This window comes from Trachurus trachurus (genome assembly GCF_905171665.1).
Source record: "Trachurus trachurus genome assembly, chromosome: 5".
Taxonomy (NCBI): domain Eukaryota; kingdom Metazoa; phylum Chordata; class Actinopteri; order Carangiformes; family Carangidae; genus Trachurus; species Trachurus trachurus.
In genome coordinates, this window is record NC_139896.1 from 27,853,116 (window position 1) to 27,869,908 (window position 16,793).

The 16,793-nt window shown below is 41.8% G+C and overlaps 1 protein-coding gene across 1 annotated transcript in view; it reads right to left on the reverse strand.

The window, feature by feature from the left end:
• Nucleotides 1-16,793, reverse strand: part of cfap20dc (CFAP20 domain containing) — a gene marked incomplete at both ends in the record, with an annotated part of 46,965 nt that overhangs the window by 5,336 nt on the left and 24,836 nt on the right. The window contains 5 exons of the mRNA XM_083972173.1: nt 573-685; nt 1,565-1,659; nt 5,952-6,013; nt 13,687-13,929; nt 15,606-15,962. Of these exons, the coding sequence (XP_083828299.1) occupies nt 573-685; nt 1,565-1,659; nt 5,952-6,013; nt 13,687-13,929; nt 15,606-15,962 (870 nt within the window). The remainder of the gene's footprint in view (nt 1-572; nt 686-1,564; nt 1,660-5,951; nt 6,014-13,686; nt 13,930-15,605; nt 15,963-16,793) is intronic.

Here is a 16,793-nt window from a genome sequence, read left to right on the forward strand (position 1 = left end):
AGTCAAGCTATCCCCAGCATTGTTTTGTGCTACATGTATATATAGGCTATACAGTAAGAGCGTGTGAGGACAGATTTCAAAATAAAGGTGACCTTCCAAAATGGATTCAATTGCATAATTTGCAAGGTGATGTAGATTTTCAAAGGAAAAGGCCACTAATGTTTCTTATTTTCACTGTGTTCCCTGTAAATTCAGATTGATATTCAAAGGAGACGACCTGTTATTACAGAATACCACCCCAGAAAAAATAATCTGAAAAACAGTTGTTTTTTTTTCTTTTTTCAAGTTAATGCAATACACTTCCGTACTCTAGGATGTTGAAAGGACAGTTTCCCATCAAATGTGCTGGTGAATGGAAAGCAAGTCCAGCACTTGCAAATAACTTTTCTCTGATCTATTAAGTCCCATCCTGTTGCTCACAAACAAGACAGAAGAAGACGTCACATACAGCTCCTGTTACCCCCCGTCTCAAAAAAATGGTGAATGGGATAATCACTACTGATCAATAAGCAAGGCCACCCTCGATGATGCGTGATTTATTAATTATGATTCTCCAGAGCTTCGACTCAAGCTAGTTCATAGTACTTCCCCGTCTTCGGGTCGAAGTAGCAGTTCAGGCACGGATCGTAGAGCAGATTCAAGTACTCGTCCTCCTTCGCCTCCTCATTCAGCGACTCATCGGCTCCTGAAATAAAGCCAGAGAGTTACTCCGCAACGCTCAGAGGTAAGTATTGAAAAACAAGCAGCAATCGGCGTAACAGTATTTCAAATTTATGAAATTTGCACAGATGAAATGCATGAGATGTCATTTGTATATTGTATTTCTTATGTACAGTAGCAGCAGCCATGCCAGATATGATAAAGCGCCCTCTCGATCAGCTGATTCTGGAATAAAATGAGCAGCGTGGATGGTGAGGTGACCTTCAGAGTGGAGGTGGATTTAGAAGTTTTCTGTCGCTGCCATTTTTTTCCTCATCAATCAAGACCTAGGACACCCAGACCCGGTGCCACATTATGGAGCTGTAAAGAGATTCCCTGTAATCCCCACTACTTTAAAGCATGAGAATTTAGCTGTTAAACTGACAGGCAGTTAAATGCTAAAAAGGTTATGGAATGCTCCGAGAGGAACATTTTATCTTATCAGAACTTGGGCGACGATAATGAAAACTAATTATAAGACACATTGTGTAAGAGGGTTTTTAAAATGATGTTGTAAACTGGAAAGGTTTCATCAATTAACCTTGTCGATGTGTCTAGGGGGTACGGACCTGTAATGAGCCTGTCTCTTCTGACCTATGGAGTTATGTGGAGGACAGAGAGCTCCACTCTCCTGGGTTTTTTACTCTTAATTAGGTGCAGTTTCACACGCTTTTCCCAGCTGGCTTTGTGCAGGCTCTTTGGCAGAAACTTAACAGCGTTGTAAGCTCTGACACCGCCGAATGTTTCCGCTCCTCGCAGACAGTCGCGCAATTAGTGTGGTTAATGTTAAAACAGCGGCTTGTTTGCCATCTCCCTGACTTCAAAGGACACAAAAGAAATAAAATAAAAATTAAGGTTACTGGACCTGCCACTTGATTTTCCTTGTTGTTCCATGTGTTCGCTGACCTTCTCCGCTGGCTGGGAGCCATAATGGGAGGGCTGAGCACGTCCATCCACTCCCTAGAGGGGGAAAAAAAAAGACCATACATGCACACAGCCATAACAACACATGCCATTACACACACCATATACCGCTACTGTACCCTGCACTGCACATCAAACTGCCGGCTTTCTCTGGATGGCATTTTAACAGCAAAGTCTCATCATCGCGCGCTCTCAAAAGCCCATCCGAGCTTCCATTGTCCTTGAGCCGCTTCTCCTGTGCACTTAGCCTCTCAGCCTCACAGTTTTTACCTGAAGGATCATTTATTAGATCCAGACTCAAGCTGCGACTTCCAAGTGTCCGCATTCTGGCCCAGAGCAGGGGTCTTAACCTTGCCCGCGTCGGAGAGAGCAAGACTTCTTTTTCTCTCTAAATGAGTTTATCTTCCCCTGTCTGAGACACACACACAGGCCGCGGCTATACATCAGTCATGTTCCAGTAAATGACGGCAGTGCTCTTTTAGCGCCGAGCAACACATTAGAGTAAGAGGGAAAAAGAAGAAGAAGAAGAAGAAAAAAAAACTGCCACATGATGAATTATTGCTTAAAAGCACTGCAAGATTCATTTGTTAAACAGAATGTAGGCTACACTCGTTTTAGACCATACATCAGCGGCACAATTATCCGTTTACATCTTCCGCCTCTGGACATAACATCTCATAAGAGCACATCATGGCATATTTAATGAGGATCTAAAATGTACAACGCTCAGTCGAGAGCAGGCAATTCAAATATTCTCCCTGCTCGTCTGTGTTACCATTAAGAGCTGCGATGACTGATAATGTCGCCCTCCGAAAAACAAAGTACGTTGGCTAAACGTTCGCTAAGCACACTGCGCTGTTGAACAAAAAAAATCTCGCCGTGGTTAGAACTGTCAGCGGGCCGCATTCAAAAGAGTCACATTTCTTCACATTGGCATCACTCGTGTGGTTTTTAATGGTGTATTCCTTGTCAGTTTTACAGTAAACACTGTGATAACGGAGGTATATCTACGTCTAGCGATGTGGTATCTGGAACAGCAGTGAAATAAATACAAAAGATGGCGATGGCACCTAAAAGGACTGTTTGATAGTATCAGCTAAATGACATCCTGACATCTTTATGAAGCATCAACCCATCACAGCCTTCTGCTGAAAAACACACCAACAACTGTTAAGGTTTAAGCACTATGGTCAAAAAAAAAAAAAAAAAGAAGAAAAAAAAGTAAAAACAGCACAGAAAAAAAAAGAATCTGAGATGTGTCTATTCATTTTAGCGTTTTGGAGTTAAGGATGAATTCCTAATCTCTAACTGTATACTTCCGCAGAGATCTGGCACATTATCTCTCTCTCTAGGCTCTGATTTTTCTTTCTAACAAAAGGCATTTACCCCGCTCTAACACCCCTTTGACTGTGTGATAGGCAGGAACATCGCACAAAAGGTAATGGAAGCAATTTTCAAGGACAAGGGCCGCCGCCGCAGAGCTGTAAATTGGACTTCAAATTGTTAAGTGGGACTTGGTGAGAGTGATTAAATTCTAAGATTTTTAAAGTCATTATAATCCAGATATGGAGGAAACCTGCGATAAAGGGAATGAATTAGTTAGATTTAATTTGAGCCTCTGCACTGTTGCTGCTCAGTCGTGAAAGTCTATTGAAATGAAGCTTTACAAATATCTGGTGGTGACACGCTATCAAGGCGGCTCTGTTGGTGTGACACCCCCCGGCAATTGTACTGATGTTCACAATAGTCTTTATTATAGAGCACTTTAACTGATGCTCCAGGTCTCTCTGACGACCTGATGCGTGGTTTCATGTTTGCCACGCCAGACACAAGTATCACATGCAAAAGAAACATGTTGGGAAAAAAAATGCTAGAAAATCCCTGGCAACTTTAAGCACGGCAACCGAAGCGTTTCAGCTGCTCGGAAGCCCCTTTCAGCGGTGCCAGGATGCTTCAAAAGCAAAAAATACCACGATACAATTCGCCGTAAGGGGCGTCTCAGAATGTAATGCCTGAAAGAAAAGAAAAGAAAACAACGACAAATCCTGCGCAGCTGCTCTTCAATATGTAAATCGAGGCTTGCTTTCGAAGTGTAATTTCAGAAGTACAGCTGCGGATGCTGTGCAAGACGAGCCGGAGAGTGAGTCTGAGGTGTCTGTCAATAGCAATATTCATTCTGAGTGGACTTTCAATCAAACTGCATAACCTCACTGAATTTTTCACAAGCCCAAAGACATGTTGGCAGGGAAATATGGAAGAGAGAGAGAGAGAAATAAAACAAAAATGCTCCTGTTTGTCCTGACTGTTGATCAAATGTATTACATTACACTATGACACCCTTTTAAAAAAACAACAACAACAACACCTAATAGTTTTATTTAAAATATTGAAATAAATGCATGTCTACACATGTTCACACCAGGCTACCTTTGCTTTTCATCAATAAATCAAAAGTGTTTCGAGAAGAGGTGGTTGCATAATTTGAGGAGCGGAACTGTGATGCAATCCCTTTGTCTTCTTTTGTAACACGCCGCGCGGCTTGTGTACACCCACAAAGAGATGGAGATGTGCAGAGACAGGGCTCTGCGTTAGCGGGTGGTTGGGCTGTGTGGGGTCTCCAAAAAACAACCCCCCCCCGCCCCCTTCCACGGAGGAGAACTGGATATATCCGTACGCTGCCGTGGTCGCTCTTGATATAGATACACAGCAGATGTAAACCAGAGCTTTAGACACTGCTCACAAGTCAGTCATAGGGTTTTGCACCATTCACTCCACTGCCCAATGTGAATCTGTGGCTTTGTATTATTAATGGCAGTGTTGGGGGAATCTATTTGACATGAGCCTTAAAGGGATAGTTCAATATTTTGGCAAATTGGCCCATTGCTGTAATCCCTATAGTTTAAGGTAGGTTTAGTAGGTTTAAGAGAAGGCCTACGTGTTCCCACACTACACGCACAACTTTTAAAATTTTTTTTTATTTTTATCGATCGATCCGCGGACCACTTTTGTGCCGATCTGTGGAGAGTGAACGAAACAGATCACAGATCAACTGCAATCCGTTGCACCACTACTTATAATATTTTGATTTCTCTTGAAGTTTTATATTGAGTTGGTAAAACTTGTGTGTGTTACAAATGTTTTATAACAGATTTGGTTGGAATGCCCTTTAGTGGACGCGGGACATAATAATAAGCTGGTATACTGTAGGTGTATATAATAAGCTTAAAGAAAAACATTAACAATTCGAATATAATTTGAATATTTAACATAAGAAGAAGCATTAGAATTTCGAATATGATTTTGGGGGAAGATTGACAGCCCTACAGTGTACGTGATTTTATTTCATCTTCCTACAATGGAGCCCGTTTAACTCCCTCTCAGATCGTCTTTCACTTCTCACATGACAAAAATATGTACTGTGAAACACACATCAAAGGATATTTCTCAAGAACCGTTGCCCGCTTTCAATCATTTCACTTTGTCAACCTCTCATTTAAAAGCTCCCTGGCTTTTCTGCAGCATAACACCGTACGTACTCTCCTCAGTGCTGCACACGCCTGAAGTTTATTTTGGATAGATTTTTGCTAAATATGAAAAATAGCAGGTGTAAGTCCTTCTGCCTCCCCTAGTTACATAAGTCCGTTCATTGATGTGTTTTCTGTTTTGAGGTTAGAATTTGAACCTTTACTCCTGTTTTAACCTTTAGGCAGGTAAAACAAGGTGGAACGTGTCTTGTAGTTGTTTTGTATCAGGAATCCTGAGGCTTCAACTTGCCTTCGCCTCATCAATGATGGATTCTGCCCTGCTTGCTTGCTGTGAGTCATCACTAATTCGCAGGACTAAACCTTGCTTTTGGACGCTTTTTGAAAGAAGCAGAATGAAACCTTGATGTCAAACATTAATTATGTAGCGCCAAGGTAAAAAAGTGCCAATAAAAAGTTGCCAGCGATGAATCTGACAAGCACAATAACAAGTGAAAAATAATTAGCACTTGTGAAACTAACAACAGCAGTTAAGGGAGAAGAAAATAGTGACAGTGCCTGGCACGTTCTCAAATTATTTGTACTCATCTGTGAGCAAGATAAGCCCCCCTTCTGCATCTATCTGACAGTTGACATTTAATAGTCTTAATTATGTAGTCACTGGTTACCATCTGATGATGGAGCTCAGGGTGTGTTTTCTGCACATGCCACCAAATAGTCCATGAGCCTGTTTATTTGTCAGGACACATCACTTTGGTCTGCAATTGCAACTTCAAGCACGATACATATAAGAATGTACAAAAGTGGAGCTGATGGAGTGAAGTGACTCTGACTCGTGCTTCTTACCTGGGGTTGGAGTGTAGGAGGGGGTTTATTTCATTCTGGTAGTGATGACCCTGATTCGTTGGCTGCAACAGTAATGGAGGGAGAAAAAAAAAAACAATGTGTTAATTATGTCATAAAATAATCCCAACTCCAATAACTTCCTGTACATTCAAAACTAAACCATCATTTTAAGGAGCCTCATGAAGCCTTTTGCATCGGCTGATGGAACAAATAGTTGAGCAGTTGGCTATGGTTACATGCTTGTACACTGCCCATCCAAATAAAAAGTCACAAACTCTTATATTTCGTTGCACTGCATGTAGCTTTGATTTCGGCATACATTTGCTGTGGCATCATTTCGATAAGTTTCTGCAATGGCACAACATTTATTTCCGTCCAGAGTTGGATTCATTTTTCAAAGATTCTCAATGGGGTTAAGGTCTGGACTCTGTGGTCACATTGGACCACAAATCTTCCTTGAAGATGATGGTTCTCCACTCTCCTTCCAGCTTTTAATAGTGCGTTGGACAGTTCTTAAACCAATTTTAGTCTCAGTAATCTCCTTAGATGTTTTATTTGCTTGATGCCAATAATTTGACCCTTTCTGAAACTGATTAACATCTTCTCCACGACCACAACTAACATGGTTGTTTAAGAAATGAGACTGCATCAGTTAGGGTTAAATAAGTTGTTGCCAGCTGAAACATAATCATCCATGCAGTAACTTTATTATTAGCTGCAAGTGGTGACTTCTGTTTTGGATGGGCGTGTATAAAAAAGAATTAATTAATAACACGCAATTACGAGCTTGTTTCGGATTGCGCGAAAGGTAGCATGCTAGTTAGCTAGTTTTCCCCTCTATATCACGCACTTTTATATCAACCACTTTGGCCCAAGCCTAATTTTTTAAGGACATCCCTATAAGCAAATAATGAGTTGGACAAGCTTCTCCATAGCTATTCAGAACTAGGGCCCTAGTTTGCTGGCGCAGCGCAGGTGGCGCAAGGTAACGCAGCCGGTCTAATGCAAGTTTCGACCAGCGCAGCCGAGCGCAAAGTCAGATTGGGAGATTTGTAGATCGCGCTGCGCTGAGATAGGCGTGGCCGCGCAGCAGGGGGAGGCGTCACAGATTCAGCTTGGTGCAGTGGAAGTTTTGTGCGAAAATGTCTCGCCGAGGTTGCGCTGAAAGCTCGCCACCTCCAACCAGGTCTAGTCTCAGCGCAAGGCGGAGCGCAGCAGGTGCAGTGGAAGTTTGGCTGACTGACCTGCAGTGCACACACGTCACCAAGACCTCACAGGCAGATCTCCACAGTTCCAGACACATTTCAATGCAATAAATATCCACAATAACCACTATTTAATGCGACTAATGGAATCAACACGTGCATTTATATCTATATAGATTGTCCCGTCACATCTGACGTCAGATCAAAGCAGAGATCAAAGGCTGTCGGTGCGTAAAGGAAACTCCACCTGAATTAACACAGCAGGGACGAACTGGCACTGAAAAGCAGCTGTGGATGTCCCAACCAGGACTGAGGGTGGATGACTGCATGTCGCTGCCGTGTTGAGATACCACTCTGCCCTTGTGATGATCGCTTTATTTATTTATTTACTTATTAATTCATTAGCGCATCAGGCAGCCGTAATGAAAAACAAAACACAAATCTTCATCTCTCTTAGTCCACCACCACTGCCTCGGTATCAGATAGTCAGAATATAGCCTACTACAGTATACTCAGCATCTCTATCCCAGAAAAAAAAGAGAAAAAAAGAGACGGACAGAGAGAGAGAGAGAGAGAGAGAGAGAGAGAGAGAGAGCGTCCTTTACGCTGATTACTCCGTTACGCATGGTGTTTGTTTATGTTGTATTATACCTCTCATCTTGCTTACAGGGTTTGAATAAATGTGAGTTTCTTTATTAGTTTATTAGTTGTTGTTTCTTTCATTGGGCAGGGGTTCTCAGTGTATCAGATCAAACCTGATTAAGGATATTTGTATTATTATTAGTAAACTCATTGTTGGTCACTCTGAGCTCGGACCTCCGGGGAAACAGCTGTTTCCTCCGGGGAGAGGTTCGGCCTCTGGCGTCGCTGTCTCCTCCGTCCAGTCCAAGTATAAAATGACAAACTTGCAGCGCGCATCGCCCTCCGCGCAGTTAAAGGTGAGGAGAGGAGCTCCTTTGATTGGTGAAGATCTGACTCGGCTGTGTCAAACCCACTCCACGCCTTTCTCTCCTCCTTCTGTCTCCCTCCCGCCCTCTCTCCTCCCTCTTCGCCGTTTGCGCCGGTGGGAGGGACGAGGGGAGGGTTTACGCTGGTCTAAGTCTGACTGCGCGGCCCACGAATCTTGCGAAATGGACCTGGACCACACCCCGTTGGCGTGGCGAAGCTGCGCTGATCACAGACTTCACCTGGTCGACGAAACTAGAGCCCCTAGTGTTTAATAGTAATGAAAGTTCAGAGGGTTTGTTGTCTTGAAACTCCCTGAGTGGGGGATGTCTACACTCTGATTGGTTGCCGTCCATAAAATTCAGCAGATTTCTTGACGCTATCCCCGATTGTCTTGACGCTATCCCCGCCAGAAACCCGATGCCAATGATTTTGACGCTGTTCACTGCTGAAAGACGTCAGTTCTCATAGAAAATGAACGACTTCCGATCGCCAGGACACTCCCAACGGTTTTGGCTTGAACATAATACATTTAGACAAATTATTAGCATTATTAAGCTATCTCCACTAAGTTTAAAAGACAGCGTGATCTAGCTGCCTGGATAGGAAAATATTTAAATATGCAAATCACAACACATCAGGATTAAAATGTTTTTTCAGGCTAAGAATGACCATCCACCATCAACCTACTATTTTAGCATTAGGGATTTTATCCAGCTGTTTATATACATGCACATGGAGACTTTCGTCATTCAATTCCTGCATTCTGTTGGGATTCTATCGCCACTTCAATACAAAATGCAATTTAGACTGTCATACAGGCACATACAGGTGCATCTCAGTAAATGAGAATATCATGTTAAAGTGAATGTATTTCAGTAGTTCACTTCAAATACTGAAACTCATACATTATATAGATTCATTACACACAGACTGAAATAATTCATGTCTCAATTTCTTTTAATTGTAATGATTGTAATTTGGCTTATGTTTAATGAAAACCCACTATTGTAACCTAATGATGTAGCTGATTAACTCCAAGCACCTACAAAGGTTTCCTGAGCCTTTAAGTGGTCTCTTAGTCTGGTTCAGTAGCTCCACTATCATGGAGAAGACTGCTGACCTGACAGTTGTATTCTCATTTATAGAGATGCACCTGTATGTACATATTCTATTTATTGCCCTGCTGATCTGCAGCAGTTTAGCTGGATCATGACACAAACATAATTTCTGTCCTTGTACCAATCATCAGACAGATAGAAATACATGGCGATGTTATATACAGTGTCTTTTCCAGGTGCATGATGGACAATAGTGTCTCATAAAGCCAAAGCCAGACAAGGAAAATCCTCACGTATCCTTAGCAAAACAAAAAATGAAGCTTCAGGTCTATACTTTATGGAAATCTGTGTGCAGTCTCCTCAGAATAGAACAAAAAAAAATAAAAACATTTTCGATGTGGTGTGCCAAGCTAACTGACAAACTATTAAGTATTAAAGATCCCTGCCTTTCTGGCAAACAAAAAAAGACGAAACAAAAAGAAACAGAATAAAAAAAGCAGAGAACATCAAGTTACAGTATAGGGGAAGAAGTTGTGTTTTGTTTGTGGTTGTGGCTATTTAAAACACAGTAAACAGTTGCATTCTTTGAGAACAGTGAATTTTCAGCTGTGGTAAAATTAGAGGTAGAAGACGCCAAGACGGGAAGGGTTTCACTTACATTCAGCTGCAAGAAACACAAGTGCATTACCATCTCCATCTTGTCAAAGCTAAAAACCATATTATGGCCTCAGGAGGCTTTTTAAGCCTAGGGCCTGTTTAAAGGCTATTACCCTGCATGACTTTGATGAAGAAGCAGTCATGTTGTAGCTGCAGTGCTTGCAATGCTTAAGTAAATTTTTTAGCTATCTGTGTGCTGCAGTGCCTTCTTTGTGTAATCCTCTTCTAAAAATAAGTCGGGACCTAAAATTGCACCCTGTGGAATTCTGCAGGTAATATGCACTGATGATGATGATGATGAGTTACCCGTGGGGTGATGGAGAAAACTCTACTGGAGAGATAGAGTGGAGAAATGGTTCAGCAGCTATCTGTTATATTAAACCCAGTGTCTCACATGGTCATTTAAACATGCATGAAGCACACTTTGAGAGGGAACACTTTGGCCTAAAAGAATTAGAAGTACATCAGCTGTTAACAGCGGTGCATGACTTTTTTGAGCAGACATCTCCTGATCTAACAGCTAAAATGTGCTCATAAGAGTGAATGCAGCAGCAGCAGAGACCGGCTGCTGTGATGACGTGCCTGAAATACAACTACAGCTTTACTGGTATGAACCGGGTTTGGCTCAGTCTGGGTCCTGGACCCTCCATGCTGGGTGAAATGACACTACAACAATGAGAAAACATTAAGGAGCCCCTTCCTGCTTCTGATCGACTTTGCTTCAGACCCTATTATTTCTGGCTCTTTGCCTACCCTCTGTTTTGAAAATACAAAATTCAGCAGAAAGATTTGGTTCAAAACTTGGTCACAGCAGTACGCTGCACAGCATTTCTCACCTTGGTGCAAATATGATGTCTTTCTAAAGGTAGAGTCTGTAGGTTTGTTTGTTGCAGTTTGTAAACACTAGGGGTGACCTTGAACAGTCGACTATTAGACGATTCGATTCGGAGAGGTCGGATTCGACTCTTCAATGGAGGGAAAATTCTTAGTCTTATTTACAAGGTTAAACTAAGGAACACGTTCTCTGTCTATCGATCGCGCAGCACGCACACACACAGCGCTGTCCATGGGGCTGTGACACTCGACCCCTGAACCTGCTACAAGCGCGGATGCATATACAGTATGTCCACACAACGATGGGACTTCACCTTTTCATTCTCCAGACACACTCGTTAATTCACAGCACTAACACCTACTCGTCATCACCTCACCGTCCCCGGAAGAGAAACGGTGATGTTGTGTCTAATAGTTAGATCATGAAAAGGATGAATGGAGAATGTCCTGTTGTTGTTATCTTAAACCAACTGAAGATTTAAATTTGTTTATTCAGGTGTTTGAGCTCTTTTTTCCGGAGCGGAAAAATATGCAAATGAGATCATGAATCAATGAGGGAAAAAACAACATAATTCGACAACTAGTTAAACATGGTTGAATTGCTTGTGCTGAAGTTTGGTGTCATTTGTATGATGTTTGACATATAAGAAACTGAATAAGGACTTGGATGGCAAAAAGAGAGAAGCACGATTAAGCAGAATTTCTTTTATATAAGCCTATATTTTGTTTTTGAGGGAAATCTGTCAGATTCCACCTTTAACATTAATCCAGATCCACTGCGGGCGTTCTTTCATTCTGTTTGTTTTGTGTATTGGGGGCCAATTATTATCACAATTCTTGAGTTGTGGCTCAAAGAGTGTTTTGTGAGGTCACAATAACTCTGATCTATGACCTTTGACCACTGAGTTTATCTTTGAGTCCGATTGAACATTTCCTATTAAATTTCAAAAACTTTCCTCAAGATGTTACTGAGTTATCACTTTCACAAAAAGAGGACATACAATAACCAGAAAACATGACGCCTCCGGCCCCGCCTGTCAGCGGCACCGAGGCACAAAGACTGATGTGGCTGAAACTTTTGGTCCCATCATTAGAACGATTTTGGTAGCTTATCATCATGTCAACAGTAACTACCCAACATCTCCATTGGAGAACATGGAAGTGACATATAGTCAGCGGAGCAGCCACTGTGAAGGAAGAAACAGACCCTTTTAAAGTCAAGAGAAAACAGATCCTATTGTAAATATCATGGCTGCTTGCTCCTCGTCATTGATCCAATCATTACGATTTGTAGCTCTAACTAGACATTTTGGCTTTAGCGGAAAAACATAAACTCACACACACACCAAACTGTCTTAAAGGGATAGTCCCTTTAAAGGATTAAAGGAATAGTAACATTATGTAACATTACGACACATGAAGCAAATACTCGGAACTACTTTTAAAATCACTCCGCCCAGTCTGTCTGGAATCTAGTTCCAGCAACGCATTTGCCTCGAAAACAACTCCGTCTTGTGATGTTACATTATTATTTCATAGCCTGGTGAATGTGCAGGTCACATTGTCCACGAGTGTGTTTGAGTTATTGGGTTGTGTATTTGATGAGTTTGTTGAGGGACAGGCGAAAATACCATTTGCCTCCATTGCGTTAGCTGAGCAGCTTGCGTCTCTGCCCTGCAGATCTCAAAACAACATGCACCAACAATTAAAAGTAATGAACCTACTGCTATGACTATAGGGATTATGGCAATAGGCGTATTTGCCAAAATGTTGAACTATCCCTTTAAATCTAATTTCACACAATGATACATCTACAACTTGATTCTACTGTGTTCAACGCTGTCACTGAAGAAAAGCATACAATGCCCTGGGGGTGAGAGTCCATCTAAACTGGTAGAGTTAAACTGCAGCAGGATGGATGTCAACAGCAGGGACCACTCATCTCACAACAACCAAACCGTTTGTCAGCTCCAGTGGAGGACTCCCAGCCCCACACACTAACTGTTCTCTGTCCAGTTGCCATAATCGCCCTCTTGTTTTGTTATCTCTGACTGACATTTATTAGGCCACTTTGCAGGTTTACTGGTCACAGTCAAGCCATGAATATATTTGTCTTTGAAAAGAAAAGCGGTTTTATTGTCAGTATCTTTCTGAATCTCTCCTTCTCTTTCTGTCTTTATTGGCCAAGCATTTTCTTAATATGCTGTTGGTGGTGCTGTTGCCATATGAATTTAGAATTGTAAAGCAGTGCAGCTGATTCAAGAAACATCACCTCAGGGCTTGATAAAGTCAAATGTAAGTCTCATCCCGTCCCCGTAGAAAACTGAACCCACTCTGAGGTCTGAAGGTGCACATTTTTACTGGTTACCACATCACTGTGTCCTCAAAAAAGGGCCCATGAAATGATCATCCCTGAGGTAATACCACAATTCATTGTCCTCTGCTTGAATCTCAGTATATTAACGGATACCTGCATGTACAGGAATGGTAAGGCCTATAACTCAAGAATCTGTAATGACTGTACTCACTGGGGATGGTACAGTGGACCCAGTAGGGCCAAGCAGGGCAGTGTTCTCTCTTCATAAGTGCAATGTGCTTATGCTAATGGACCATAGATCTAAATGACCTTCAATAGCCAAGAGCAAACTATACCATCTTTGAATTCTAAAAAGACTTCTGGGGATAATTTCAGATGACCTAAATAATTTTTAGTCTCTGAGGGGAACAGTGGATATTATGCCAGTGTACTTTTAAAAGCTGTAAGAGGCCAATTAAAGTGTTTCTATCTACATAATCTTTTGTAATGCAGAAAACATACTGGAAAACGAGGTGCATTAGCACATTCTGGTAGCATGAGTTGGAGGATTGAAATGGAAATTAGCAGGTGAGGATCAGGGAGGGTCACAGAAATTATTCCAGACGGAGACAGAAAGAGGGAGAACCTACTAATGATTGTAATTTGTAGTTAAGTTGCATGTGTAACGATGCATCAACAGCGAGAGATCATATGCGGCGGAGCGTATCGGCACAGACCGTGGAGATGTGGGTCCAAGTCGAGGCGTCGTCGCTGCTCACGCTGACGCCGACGTTACACTGGTGGATCTGAGATGCGCGCAGGCCCGAGGCTCTGCACTCATCTTCCTCCTGCTCCCTTTTTAGGCTTGCCAGCATTCGGAGCTCCTCGTCATCACCATCCCCGTGCGCCATCCTGAGACTGCCAAGCAGGTGTATGTCAGAATGACTGGAATCAACAGGCTCCGGTTTCTCTTCTTCTTCCTTTAAAACAATCGCCCATAAAAACAGAGATTACTGGAGGCAATCCAAGAGACAATACTTAGTCACAGCCACACATATGAACTAAATCCACAAAATTTACCAAATGTGTGGTACAGCCAACAAACTAGTGTAAATCTTCAACACACAGTAGACTTAGAGCTGGACATAAGCCATTGTTTTGACCCCCAGAGGAAATGTCTTTTAAGTAGATCTATCGGTTTAAGAGAGTGCTATGCTAACTTGATTCGTCTGACAAGGTGCAAGGAAGTCTGGCGTTGCCATGGTGTTAAATCAATGGCAGTCAATAAACCAGGGCTGCAGGGAGGGAAACAAACTCCATGTCATATTTCTCTGACAACCTTTCAGTCAAAAGCCTTCACTGCATGCTGCCTGCGAGAGTCGACACAAATCAGCAGTCAGGAGCTGCACTGATGAAGGATGCTGGGATATGTCTCAGCAGTGAGTTGTGTAAACGCAGAAAGCAACAGCCAAGTGACAGATCTCCCTTCAGGCCCTGTGATCGCTCCAGTTGACTATCCCTCTGATCCTGGATTTTTTCAACTGGAGGAGCGGCCTACCACAATTTGTAACAGACCATAGTCTGATGGCCGACAGTGCCTATTCTGATTTTAACTCTAAACTACCTACGAATGATTTTTAGATGTAATAACCATAACTTTATTTGTAAAGCACCTTGCATACAAAAAATGCAGCTCAAAGTGCTTTACAACAAAAAATTAAAAACAATAATGTAACATAAGATGGAAAAAAGAGCATTAAATGCAATAAAAAAAAAGAAAAAGTAGGACCTATTTTATGAAGTGAAACTAAAATTCATAGAATAAGCATAGAATGTATCAAATAAATCAAAATGACATTTAAAAGTGCAACAGAGAGCAAGTGCAAAGCTATTTAAATGCTTTTTTGAGCTTTGTTTTAAAGGTATAGCGAGCTGGCATCCCTGATATGGACAGTGTATGTGTGTAATGATGCTTTAAACAGGTACATTCAATAGGCTCTTAATCATACTGGTTAGCAGTCAACCAAGATACATTAATGAACCTCTGAGTGGGTTAAACATAAAATAATTACTCTTTTCTTATTTTGTAGTGGTCTCTGTTGATCTATGCCATGCAAATAGCATAGATAGGTTTTTCTTTTTTTTTGCTTTCTCCCTGTATGTGACTAAGAGCCGTTCAGACTCAACTCTACAGTCAAATTTCAGGCCATAAAACCAAGACAAGACAGCTAAAAGAGGCTCAAACCCCTCTGTAGAGCAGTTAGGTTAATTCTCCTCGAGTTATGGACTACATGTTAACCCTGAGAGACGACAGCAATGACACATCTGAATAAACAACCTGCTCATACTGCTTGCTATTGAGAATGCAAGGTCAGGCTTGTTTTTATACGTCTTGTTAGATTACTATCACATCTGTCCAATATTTTCTCTGAGTGTTTACACAATGAGAGGTTTTCCATTTTTATTAGCGATGTAATGCAGAATCAAACGAGGACATCTCACAGCGAAGACAATTAGGGTTGTTGGCCGATGGACAGCTATTCAGATAATTAGGAGGCAGAAATTCTAAATTATAGTGATTTATATGTTTGTCTCTGTGTCAGAAAATATAGCACTCTCCATGCGGCGTGTTGGTTGTTAAAACTGCAAGGGGTACCTTTTTTTGTGGGGAAGCAGCCAATATGGCTTCTTGTAGGAGTTTCCTGGAGATGGTTACACTGCTCTTCCCAACCAGAGCCTGGTCCATTACTTGTGATCCACATGGAGCACACTTGCGCTTCAGTGTGGCACCGGGTGAGAGGCAGCGAGTGGGGACCATCTGAGCTAGTTCACTCCCACTGGATGGAGGTTGAGTATGAGTGTTGTTGTTGGTCGCTGATGCTTGGTCCATCCCATTAGAGGATTTAGAATGGACTTGAACATGCATATTCAAAGCAGGATCTGGAGTTCTGGGAGTAGCAGGGTCGGACTCAGTGCTAGTTCTTTGCTGCTGGAATGTGGTGAAGCTCTTGTCCTACGAGAAATACAAACACTTAAATGAACAACAAGTGCAGCGGAATGGCTGTAAAACGCACTGTAAACAGGGATAAGTTGTGGTGACCTTAGAGCGTACTACCATACTTAGACTGTTTGTTATATTCCTGTTAGCGAGCAACTGTAACGTTATGTTCTGCCCTTTAGATTGTTGTGCGCTTAATGAAACATGATAATGAGATGGCAAACAGTCACTGGGATTGAGTAGGTGTCGGTGGCTCATTTTTAAATTAACCTCACGTTTAAAAAGGCTAATGACATTCTCTTTAAGTCTGCTAATCTTTCCCACCTTCAGATTGGAAGTTAACACTCTAATGTAATTCAAAAAAATCTGTTGCCTACCAATCAGGCAACATAACACACTGCAAATACAGACACAGTACGGGGTTCTATTCGACATTAAAGGACAACTCCGATGAAATGTTTTGAATATTAAACAGTCACCCCTGTGGGCTTGAAAGATGTGTGGTTCTAAAAAGTTTGGTCTTTTTTTTTTTTTTTTTACAGAGGACACCGGCTAGATTCACAACAGCAACAATGGATTCAAATTGTGACCCAGTTTCACTGCCAAAAGTATCAAAACACCCACAGAAACTTTTCAAAAAACTCCCGCAGCAGAAAAAAAAACACTTCTGTCACACCACAACACATTTGAACCAGTTGACCATCCTTATAACCCCATATACAGTAGTATATGCAAGCACGGCGAGTGTGAACAGCAAACGAGAAACTGGCCAAAACTGTGTATGTAGCGACAGGAACATACGGTGCATTTAGTTATGTGTGGACAGAAGTGATTATGTTGAAGAAG